This window comes from Sapajus apella, unplaced genomic scaffold (assembly GCF_009761245.1).
Source record: "Sapajus apella isolate SASKATOON/1434 unplaced genomic scaffold, GSC_monkey_1.0 scaffold12, whole genome shotgun sequence".
NCBI classification, from domain to species: Eukaryota; Metazoa; Chordata; class Mammalia; order Primates; family Cebidae; genus Sapajus; species Sapajus apella.
The window spans coordinates 24,755,742-24,768,171 of NW_022436952.1; the positions used below are offsets into that span (position 1 = coordinate 24,755,742).

General features: G+C 44.4%; 1 protein-coding gene across 5 annotated transcripts in view; it reads right to left on the bottom strand.

Annotated features, from left to right (window-relative positions):
* The window catches only part of NDEL1 (nudE neurodevelopment protein 1 like 1), a 55,122-nt gene that overhangs the window by 26,175 nt on the left and 16,517 nt on the right, over positions 1–12,430 (bottom strand). For 2 of the 5 annotated variants that reach the window (XM_032280326.1, XM_032280329.1), the window contains exons 1-2: positions 5,462–5,623; positions 4,632–4,752 (exon numbers count right to left, since the gene is read on the bottom strand). The exons of 1 other annotated variant lie outside the window; for it this stretch is intronic. In XM_032280326.1, the coding sequence (XP_032136217.1) occupies positions 4,632–4,661 (30 nt within the window). In that variant the 5' untranslated portion in view covers positions 4,662–4,752; positions 5,462–5,623. Of the gene's footprint in view, positions 1–4,631; positions 4,753–5,461; positions 5,651–12,430 lie in introns of those variants that run through there. 2 more of the 5 variants (XM_032280328.1, XM_032280330.1) reach the window with 1 other exon arrangement.

Sequence of the window (12,430 nt, forward strand, 5' to 3'; positions counted from 1 at the left end):
TTAACTTTGCCCTAGGTCCCATGTGTTGACCTCTTGGAAGCTCCCAGGATTTGGTGAACAAAAAACTGTATTCCCTCTGGTTTTGTAGCCTTTGATAATACCTCCCAGCCTTGGTCTTCCCAAAGTGATGATTTCTTGCCTTGTTAGCCTACAATCATTTGGCAGCCATCTCAGTTCCTTAAATATTTTGTCATGCTTTATATTGTCCCTAGATACACCTATCTGCCTTTCTGGGGCCAAGTGGCTAGTGCCACTTCTGCACTGAACATTTTATTCACTGGTTGGATAATTTTCAAGTTTTCAGTTTTCTTTGTTACTGTGCAGCATGTGATGATATTGCCAATAGTGTGGCCCATGAACGGATGCTGTTACAGAAGTTTCTAATGACTGTTAGATGCCTTCCTTAGTATCTAACATTGGAAGGTGTTTGAAATGTGAAGCCAATTCTTCTACAAAAAGAGTTACAATTGTTTTGAACCTACAAATGTTATTCAGGAGTACACTTCAAAACATTTCTGTGTGGGGGTATTTTTTGCTGGTTTTGACCCATTTACATAGTATCAGAGGACCTACCAGCAGTTAATGCTTTGAAGAGCGTTTAGTCAAGTAGAGATCCCTGCGGAATAGCATCGTTTACACCTCTAGATATACTGCTTACACCTCTAGATATAGTGCGAGTATCCATTTGTCTCTGATTTTTGGTTCTTGAACAGGGACATACTCTTAATACAACCACCAACTTTCCCATGAGTGCCCCCTCCTGATAACTCAGGTTTTAAACAGCCTTTTGCATTAAACTTCTTGAGAATCCAGTTCTAGCCCTTGCATCCTCTTTGTTCAATTATTTACATTCAGTGTCAAATAATTCTAGCAAAATTATTTTACTTCACACACATTATTTTCTTTCTTTTTTTTTTTTTGAGACAGAGTCTCACTCTGTTGCCCAGGCTGGAGTGCAGTGGCACAATCTCAGTTCACTGCAACCTCCGACTCCCAGGTTCAAGCAATGCTCCTGCCTCAGCCTCCCAAGTAGCTGTGATTAGAGGTGCCCACCACCACACCTGACTAATTTTCGTATTTTTGGTAGAGACAGGTTTTCATCATGTTGGCCAGGCTGGTCTCAAACTCCTGACCTCATGATCCACCCGCCTCGGCCTCCCAAAGTGCTGGGATTACAGGCACGAGCCACCATGCCCGGCCACATTCTTTATTTTCTTGCTAAATCTTATGTGAATTGAGTGTTGACCACAACTTTTCTAATCGACAGGCTACTTTCACAACATGCTTATATTATACAACAGTATTATGTCAGATATCATTTACTAAAAGGACGATCATCTCTTCCAGATCAAACCAATTTAAAACATTTAACCAAGAATAAGTCATAGGAGCAGCACAGCAAAGTGGTTAAGAGCCCAGACCCTGAAGCCAAACTGCCCAGGTCTGAAGTCAGACCTGGAAGTTCTGACTCTACTGATGAATCTACTCACTACTTGGGTGACCTTGGGCAAGTTACTTAATTATTCGGTGCCCAGTTTCCTCAGCTGTAAAATGGGGATAATCATTAAAATGAAGTTATGAAGTGAGTTAATATTTGTAAAGTACTTAGGACAGAACACGGCACATGGTAAAAACATACATGTTTGCTGGGTGTGGTGGCTCACACCTGTAATCCTAGCACTTTGGGAGGCTAAGGCAGGTGGATCACAAGGTCAAGAGTTCAAGACCAGCCTGGCTGGCCAAGATGGTGAAACCCTGTCTCTACTAAAAATACAAAAAATTAACCAGGCGTGGGGGTGGGAGGCTATAATCCCAGGTGCTCAGGAGGCTGAGGCAGAGAACTGCTTGAACCTGGGAGGCGGAGGTTGCAGTAAGCCGAGTCTGCATCACTTCACTCTAGCCTGGGCGACAGAGCAAGCAAGACTCCATCTCAAAAAGAAAAAAAAGAAAAACATGTTCATCAAACTATTAAAAACTGGTAGTTCAACAGCAGATCTTCCAAGCATGACCACAAAGTAAACAGGCTTCAAAATTTAAAACATCAAATGATTCTTTAAAATTAATCATTTCAGGAAGCTATATATTCCAGTGATACCACCATTGCTGAAAAACATTTCCAAAACTACTTTTTTGGAATAACCTTTATAAGCCACACTAAAAACAAAGCAGGCTGGGCTCAGTGGCTCATGCCTATAATCCCAGTACTTTGGAAGGCTGAGGCAGGCGGATCGCTTGAGGTCAGGAGTTTGAGACCAGCCTGGCCAACATGTTGAAACCTCATCTGTACTGAAAATACAAAAAAAAAAAAAAATTAGCCAGGTGTGGTGGCGAGCACCTGTAATCCCAGGTACTCAGAAGGCTGAGGCAGGAGAATCACTTGAACCTGGGAGGAGGAGGTTGCAGTGGGCCTAGATCGCACCACTGTACTCCATCTCACACGACAGAGCAAGACTTCGTCTCGAATAAAAGAAAAAAAAAAGAACAAAGCAAAAACTTCTGACTTTGTGGTCACACCTCATTTTTATTGCTTCCTAACTGGTATTAACCAGCTCTATCACCCTACTTTTTACCTATGAGATTTATCCTTTTCAAAAATCAGATTCTGGCCAGGCATAGTGGCTCAGGCATATAATACCAGCACTTTGGGAGGCTGAGATGGGAATGTCACTTGAGTCTAGGAGTTCAATACCAGTCTGGACAACATGCCGAAACTCCATCTCTAACAAAAATGAGCTGGGCATGGTGGCATGCACCTGTGGTCTCAGTTACTCGTGAGAGTGAGGTGGGAGAATCACTTGAGTCCTGAGAGTTGAGGCTGCAGTAAGTCGTAGTCGCGCCACTGTACTTCTGGTGACAAAATGAGACCCTGTCTCCAAAAAAGTAAAAATAAAAATCGGATTCTTTACAAATAACAAAATTTGCTACCACTGCAGCTACTCAAAAGACAGTTTCAGGGACTGTTTTACAGTCTGTTCAGTTTGCTTCAAGTTACATTGGGAGAATGTGTTCACTGTGTTATTTGAAACTATGTAACTAGAGATATTCAGGCTATAGAAAGTTAGCCAATATAGAAAACATATTGCTAAAACAATTTTCTAATAGTACATTCACAATTTTCTGAAACTAGAATGAAAATGGATAATTATGTATTATTCTCTCCTGCCCCCACCCCATCTTTAATACCAGGTCTCAATACCAACAGTCTCAAAAGGCACGACAATTTTTACAAAAAGCATTACCATACCGTGTATGACCTTCAGAAATCTAGCAACAATCAACTCATTTGGGTTTAAAACAGCCTGTCCAAAATGCCTTTTATTTACAAGTAATTATTCTTTGTACAATGGTAAGATAATCTATTTTAAATAATACTGTTTCTTGTTAACAGTTGTAAAATGGACTAGTGAGGTTGGAAGAGTTCTCTCAAAACTGTTGGTAATACACTTCTTTTTACTGAAATTCTACTACTGTCAAAGGTGACATTTACAGAATTTTTAACTCTTCAAAGTTGATCATAAACATGGTCTTTGATTTTATTAGACTATTTTTTCTACTTTATGGAGTGTTCAGAAACTTACGTCAGAAGCAATTTTTTTTTTTTTTTTCTTTTTGAGACGGAGTTTTGCTCTTGTTACCCAGGCTGGAGTGCAATGGCGCGATCTCGGCTCACCGCAACCTCCGCCTCCTGGGTTCAGGCAATTCTCCTGCCTCAGCCTCCTGAGTAGCTGGGATTACAGGCACGTGCCACCATGCCCAGCTAATTTTTTGTATTTTTAGTAGAGACGGGGTTTCACCATGTTGACCAGGATGGTCTCGATCTCTTGACCTCGTGATCCACCCGCCTCGGCCTCCCAAAGTGCTGGGATTACAGGCGTGAGCTACCGCGCCCGGCTCGTCAGAAGCAATTTTAAGCTTTAGTAACCAAATTTATCTAGGCATGGTTTACAATGAAAATAAAAATAAGTTGTTTTGCAGATGTCATGAAAGCAAGATCTATGTTTTACTAGGTTCCTACTTATTTTAAGCTCCTTATCCAACTTCAATTTATTTAATTTTAAAAATCCAGCCTGGGCGACAGAGCAAGACTCCGTCTCCCAAAAAAAAAAAAAAAAAAAAATCAAAAGAATTACAGCTTCAGAAGATTTAGCAACTTCTATCTGGATCAAGTCAAACTCTAACCAGGGCTGGCCAAAGATTTTCTTTGTTCCTCACACATTCTAATTTTAAATAACAATAATCTTAATAATTCAGAAGATGTATCTCTTAGTTTACTTCTCTTCAGCCCATAACTTAATGCTTCATGGTGCCCATCAGCTTCACGATTTAGCAAAGTCATTACCCTATCTTTTAAGCACATTAAGTGCAACACAATTTATCAGACAAAATAATTAACCAGCAACTCCTGAACAAGCTTCACAGTAAGATTTTTCTGATGACTGAGCAGCAGTTTTTATCCTAGGTGAGTTTGCTCAAAAATAATCGAATAAGTAATCTACCAGCTTCTGGCATATCTTTGGCAAGTCACATTTTCTGCCTTGTTTTCTAGCTGAGAAGGATATAAAAATCCCACGAAAAGAAACCAGAACTCCGAGCCTAGAAATATAAATTACGATCCACGCTAAGCCACTCACCAGTTGGTTGTAAACATTAATTACCCCCATCCCAGCTGAATGTCTCTATCCAAATGGCGATAACATAATCAGTTGCAACCACCAGGTGATGCAGTTCAAAAGAAATAGGAAGAAGAGTGTTCTGAAACGTGTAAAGGCGCTACGTAAATAGAAGGTAATAATCAGTAGTGATTTCAACTCTCACTTCCTCTGCAAAACTTAAAAGGGTCATCTCGTAGCTTACAGCCAGAAAAGAGGCGAGCACAAGTAACCCGAGCCCGTAGGTGACACTTTCCCGACTCCAAGTGGAGAATGATTAGCAGTTTGGGGCGGAAGTCAGGGGAATGCCAATCCGAGCCCAACGTGGGCTGCTCGCGCTCTCGCCCCCCATGGGAAAGAAGCTCTGAGATTAAAATCCAACCCGGCTCCAAGCCACCCTCGCAACTGAAGGAATTTCGGGGAGAGGGGAGGAGGAGGAGGGCTGGGCGCGCCGCTGCCACCTCCGACTGGGCCACTCCTTGCGCCGCCAGCGCCCCGGCTCACGGTGCCACGTCCTGGCCTCCGTCACCGCCATCCCTCACCCCACCCCGGAACGGGACACATCCTCCAGAAACCGCAGTGCTCGTTCTCTTGCAGGCGTCCCTGGGATGCCAACGTAGGAACAGGGAAGGAAGGGGACAGTTAGAGCGGTTGGAACAGTTGTCCTGGGCTACTCGCCCCAGAACCCCGCCGGGTCTGCCCCGGCGGAGCCTCAGACACGGCCCCGGGCCGGGCGGGCTCCCCAAGGGCAGGCCTCGGCGCCGCCAGCCCGGCGCAGCCCCTTAGGGAGCGGCCCCGCGCTGCAGGCTCACCTCCAATGTGTCAAAAGCACATGTTCGCCGCCGCTCGACCGACGACTCCGCTACGCTGGCCTGGCCAGGCCCGCCCAGCCGCTCAGCTCGGCTCCCCTCCGCAGCCCCGAGCTCCACTCCGCGCACCTCCGCGCCCGGCTCCTCCCCGACACGTCAGGAGCTGCCTGGGTGTCCGAGGCCATTCTGTGACGCACGGAGGCGGGGCTCGGAGCATGCGCGGCAGCGCGCTGGTGGGCAGAGCGGGGCGGGGCAGGGCTGGTGTCACAGGGGGCGGGCCAGAGCCCGGCGCGCTGACGTCAAATTGAAGGCGTCCTTTTGCGCAGGCGCCTCTAGACTTCACGAGCGGCTGCTTTCGGCTTCTGCCGTTCCCTGAAACTGCTATTCGGGAGAGTGGCACCAAGACAGATGGGATCCTGTCTTTAGTTTTACGGCCACCAAGGCCTTTCAAGTGTCCATGTGTCAGTGTTCCCGTTTATAAAATGAATCTCGGCTCATAGTTCACCTCCGATTCCATTCTGCCTGCCGAACACCCAATGGAACACCAGGAGCATTCTGTTCCCTCTTCACCACGCTCACAAAGCTGTGTTGTTTTTACAGCACTTCCACTGCTTAAATTTTTTTTTTTTTTTTTTTTTTTTTTTTTGAGACGGAGTTTCGCTCTTGTTACCCAGGCTGGAGTGCAATGGTGCGATCTCGGCTCACCGCAACCTCCGCCTCCTGGGTTCAGGCAATTCTCCTGCCTCAGCCTCCTTAGTAGCTGGGATTACAGGCACGTGCCACCATGCCCAGCTAATTTTTTGTAGTTTTAGTAGAGACGGGGTTTCACCATGTTGACCAGGATGGTCTCGATCTCTTGACCTCGTGATCCACCCGCCTCGGCCTCCCAAAGTGCTGGGATTACAGGCTTGAGCCACCGCGCCCGGCCCACTGCTTAAATTTTATACTTGTTTGTGTCTTCCTCCTGGAGAATTTTAAATTTTATGAGAGCTAGAACCTCTTATGCCTTGCTCATCCCAACAAATAACTTGATTCTAGGCAAAGTGGACGCTCAAATATTTGATGAACGAATGAATGGATTCGTTGGCACCAAGAGGATTCCATATTTGCCCGTTTATATATTGTATATACCTGAGCATATATTCATTTTTATATATATCCGTGTATTTGTGTGACTTTCTCCCCCCCCAGGACCCCCAAGAAATGGAGACCTACATATCTTTTATATATATAAAATATATAAAAGGTATCTCTTACAATCCATCTTGCATTATTAATGTTTATGTGTTTTAGTATGTAAACACGTACGTGTGTGTGTGTGTGTGTGTGTGTGTATACGTGTGTATTCCCTAACGGACTTGGAAGCAGGCTGGAGGAGATACTAGAGCAAAACAAAAAGAGGGATAGCAACTTACATAGAGAGTGGAAACTTAAAGGAAGAGTTACATTTTTAAAACAAGTTTAAGAACTTTTGCTGTATAATGTACAATGTAATCTTTTCTATTTTAGAGACAGGGTCTACTATGTTACCCAGGCTCGTCAAGAACTCCTGACTTCAGCTCACACCTGTAATACCAGCACTTTGAGAGGCCGAGGCAGGTGAATCACTTAAAGCCAGGAGTTCCAGACCAGACTGGCCAACATGATGAAACCCCGTCTCTACTAAAAGTACAAAAATTAGCTGGGCATGGTGGCAGGCACCTGTAATCCCAACCACTCAGGAGGCTGAGGCAGGATAATTGCTTGAACTCAGGAGGCAGAGGTTGCAGTGAGCCGAGATCACACCACTAGACTCCTGCCTGGGTGACAGAGTGAGACTCTAAAACAAACAAACAAAAACAAAACAAAAAAGAACTCCTGACTTCAGGCAATCTTCCCACCACCACAGCCTCCCAAAGTCCTGGGATTACAGGCGCCAGCCTCCATGCTGGACCCAATGTAATCCTTCCTAATTTCAGTGCTTTTAGAATTGAATTTGTGGGTGTGAACACAAAAATAATGTGTAAGACATGCCTCAAGGTGAAAGCAAAGTAAGTCTAGGAGGCCTAGTTTATACTTTTGAGGGAGATGGTGATAAACATGAACAATGCAAGATGGATTGTAAGAGGTATCCAAATCAATAAAGATTAGAGAACGGATTAATGGGGTTTGTGGGAAGAGTAAATATTATATATGCTGATTATGAATAATATAAATAATATGCATATTATGAAAAAACTATGCATGGATTTCAATTTTTTTTTTGCACTAGTCCAAGCATGGTGGCTCATATCTGTAATCCCAGCACTTTGGGAGGCTCGGGTGGTCAGATCATTTGAGCCCAGGAGTTCAATACCAGCCTGAGCAACATAGTGAGACACCTGTCTCTAAAAAAATAAAATAAATGTTGGCACCAAAATAAATGTGTTCTAACTTGCTATAATATTTCTGAACAGGAGCTAGCTTGAAGCACCAAGATAGATAAGAAATCAGTTTGAAAAGAGTCCCTATAAGAACATGTATTCTACAAAATTGAAGCAATAAAAATATTAAATTTATGGTTAAGGCTGGGTGGAAAAATGGTGAAATCATTAATGCTTTATGAAAAGTTTATAAGGACATTGCCCCAAAAGAAATCAGCAGTCTACAAATAGATAACCCATTTTGAGAAGAAACAGGACAATGTTAAAGATGAAGCTCACAGCAGCATACCTTCCACATCAATTTGTGAGGGAAAAAAGTAATCTTGTTCATGCCCTAATTGAAGAGGATCAATGATTAACAGCAGAAACAACAGCCAGCACCACAGATATCTCAACTGATTTAGCCCACACAATCCTGACTCAGAAATTAAAGTTGAGCGAGCTTTCTACTCAATGGGTGCCAAAACCATTGTGCCCAGATCAGCTGCTGACAAGAACAGAGCTTTCAAAATGTCACAAATTTTAAACAAGTGGGATCCAGATCATGAAGCATTTATTTGAAGAGTCGTAACCAGAAATGAAACTTGGCTTTACCAGTACAATCCTGAAGACAAAGCACAATCAAAGCATTGGCTACCAAGAGATGGAAGTGGTCCAGTCAAAGCAAAGGGAACCAGTCAAGAGAAAAAATCATGGCAACCATTTTTTGAATTGTTCAAGGCATTTTGCCTACTGACTTTCTGGAGGGCTAAAGAATAATAACGTCTGCTTATGGCCAGGTACAGTGGCTCATGCCTGTAATTACAGCATTTTGGGAGGCCAGGTCAGGCAGATCATGAGGTCAGGAGATTGAGACCATCCTGGCCAACATGGTGAAACAAAAATTAGTTTGTGTGGTGTGGTGGCATGTGCCTATAATCCCAACTACTCAGGAGGCTGAGGCAGGAGAATCACTTGAACCAGGGAGTCAGAGGTTGCAGTGAGCTGAGATCACACCACTGCACTCCAGCCTGGTGACAGAGTGAGACTCTGTCTCAAAAAATAAATAAATAAATAATAACATCTGTTTATTATGAGAATGTTTTGAGAAGGTTAGCCAAAGCTTTAGTGGAAAAATGCCCAGGAAGCCTTCACTAGGCAGACCTTTCCACCATGACAATGTTTCTGTTCATTTGTCTCATCAAACAAGGGCAATTTTGCAAGAGTTTCAGTAGAAAATCACTAGACATCACCTTACAGTCCCAATTTGGCTCCTTCTGAAGACATTTGGTTTCCCAATCTTAAAAAACCTTTAAAGAGCACCAGTATTTCTTTAGTTAATAATGTAAAAAAGACTGCATTAACATGCTTAAAATCCCCAGATCCTGAGGTCTTTAGGAATGTACTAAATAAATGGCAGATATCATTGGTTACAAAAGTGTCTTGACCTTGCTGGGCACAGTGGCTCACACCTGTATTAAAAATATAAAATTAGACAGGCATGGTGGTACATGCCTATGAGCCCAGCTACTTTGGGAGGCCAAGGCAGGCAGATCACTTGAGGCCAGGAGTTCAAGGCTAGCCTGGCCAACATGGTGAAGCCCTGTCTCTACTAAAAATACAGAAGAAATAGCTGGATACAATGGCATGTGCCCGTAATCCCAACTCATCAGATGGCTGAGGCATGAGAATCACTTGGACCTGGAAGGTAGAGGTTGCACTGAGCCAAGACCATGCCACACCATCGCACTCCAACCTGGGTGACAGAGCAAGACTCTGTCTCAAAAAAAATAAGAGTCTTGAACTTGATGGAGCTTATGTTGAGAAATAAAGTTTATATTTTTAATTTTTATATTTCAATCCATTTTTCTATGAACTTTTCAAAGTTCTCTTGTATGCACTGGCAAATGTGCTATGCGCTTGGTCTGTACAATTTCATCCTCACAATGATCCCATGAAATAGGTACTGTTATTCCCTTTTTTTGTTTTTTTGTTTTTTTGGGTTTTTTTTGAGATGGAGTTTCACTCTCGATGTCCAGGCTGGAGTGCATTGGTGTGATCTCAGCTCACCACAATCTCCGCTCTCAAGGTACAAGCAATTCTCTTGCCTCAGCCTCCCAAGTAGCTGGGCTCATAGGCATGTACCACCATGCCTGTCTAATTTTGTATTTTTAATAGAGATGGGATTTCTCCATGTTGGCCAGGTTGGTCTCAAACTCCTGACCTCAGGTGATTCGCCTGCGTTGGCCTCCCAAAGTGCTGGGACTATAGGCACGAGCCACCACACCTGGCCCCTTATTCCCATTTTTTAAATGAGGAAACAGACTCATCAAGAAGAAGTTTCCCAAAGTCTCTCAACTAGAAAGATGAGGTCTCAAGCCTCAAACCCACCCAGTTTGGATTGTCTAACTCTCCAGAAAACACGCTATTAACAACTATTATACTGCTATTCAAGAATGAGGAGTATTCGCAATAACTACCATTTATTGGTCTAGAGCACTGTGCTAAGTGCTTTGCATGCTTTCCCTCCCTCAATCCTCACAACATGCCTGTGAGGCTGTAATTATTGCTTCCATTTTACGTACTGTAAACTCAGACCCAGAGGAGCTAGGGCTTAAACCCCAGCAGGCCTTACTTCAAGGCCTGTGGCCTGAGACAGTGGGCTGGTACAGCTCGTTCAGGCTCTGGGGCTCTGCTTCCCTGGCTGAAGCTATGCTCTGGCTGATGAGATCACAGACAGGAAGGGGATGAACGAAGGCTTTCCTGTGGACCTGGTGCCAAGATGGAACAGTCCTATCCCAAGAGGAAAAAATAAGGGCTGTGGCTCTGTCCCTGCCTCCTGGCTTCAGTGCTGGGAAATGCCCTGAGTCATCTAATGCCAGGCCAGGCCCCTCGAAAAATGTTGGCATCATCTTCCAAGCTGCCACCCCTCCCACGCAGCCTGGACCCAGAACTGGTGTTTGTCAGGACTGGACTGTTGGCTTTATCTTAATGAATAGGCTTTGCCTGGCAGGAGTCTATGAGATGCCAAAGGGCCCATACAGATCTAATTCCTTCCTCCTCGTGAGTTGAGCTTTCTCCCTGGGAGATGGGCTTGGGCTGGGCACGTCAATTAGCCATCAGCAACCTTTGCCCCAGCCCCTGCTTCTAATATGCCAAATCCAGAAAAAAATAAAATGGAAAGGAAGATGGAAATCGGCCCTGAAAGAGAACAGAAGTTACAAACCAGCCATGTGGTGGTAGAAAAGGTGAGCGAGGGCTGCCACACCCTTCTGCCTTTATAAATCATTATAAAGGAAGGGGTTTTCCGAGACATGGGTCCAATACAAGGTCTTTCTTGGACTGAGCCAAAAGGGTTAATGTCGCTATTGCTGAGGCCATGCATGAGGATCCCAACATCTCTCCTCTCGAAAACTCTGAGATTCAGGAAACAGAGGCCAGATTCCACCACTGGGAGGGGTGGAGGTTGACCGGCTACCCTAAGGGAGATGTGGGTACAAGCCCAAACCCTAGCTAGTAAAGATACTGGACTCCGGCCACATCACACACTCACAGAAGGTGATGTAATGCACGTGGGCTCACTCTGAAAATTCTGACAAGATGGGGCATATTTAACTCTACTGAATCAGTTGAGTAAGACATGGCAAAATCAAAGACATGCTCCAGGCTAATCTCTCTCTGTTCCTTTGGCCAGCATTTTTTGCTCACGTCTCAGAGTATAGATCTAGCTGGGCAAAGGGCACCCAATGGCTGGCCAGTTGCTAATGGTCTGGTGAATGTGTCCACCAGATGTCCCGCCACCACCTCCAGCTCCACAAGCCGAAAACCCAAACAGATTTTCCTTTGCCCCAACAGCAATTTCCAAAACAAGTTTCATGTTTCTGCCAATGGTGCCATCATTCTAGTCACTGAGGCACAAAGCACTCATCAAATCCCCTGTAATCATTTCCCTCCCCAGCTCACATCTCACTCATGTGATCACCAAACCCCAGACTTTCCCTTCATAAACTCAAGTAAATGTGTTCATTTTACAGCGCTTTCTTCCCACATTGCCCATAATCCAGAAAGTTTCCCATTTGTCTGTCCCTCCCTCCCCAAGCTTCTCTCCCTAGAATTTCTTCTTGTTTCAGCCCAGCAGTCCCTACATAACTATAAGAATAATCAAATTATGTCAGGGGCAGTGGCTCACACCTGTAATCCCAGCTCTTTGAGAGGCCAAGGCAGGAGGATCATGAAGTCAGGAGATGGAGACCAGGTTGGCCAACACGGTGAAACTCCATCTCTACTAAAAATACCAAAAAAATTAGTCAGGCATGGTGGCTCATGCCTGTAGTCCCAGCAACTTGGGAAGATAAGGCAGGACAATCACTTAAACCCAGGAGGTGGAGGTTGCAGTGAGCTGAGATTACACCACTGCACTCCAGCCTGGGAGACAGAACGAGACTCCATCTCAAAAACAAAGAATAATCTTTCTAAAATCCCACTGTATACAGAACATCCCTGGCTCCAAAACTTTTTTTGGCATCTTGTTACCTTTGTGATAAAGAACAAAGTAGTCTGGTACTCAAGGCCCTCCCAAAGCAACTCCAAG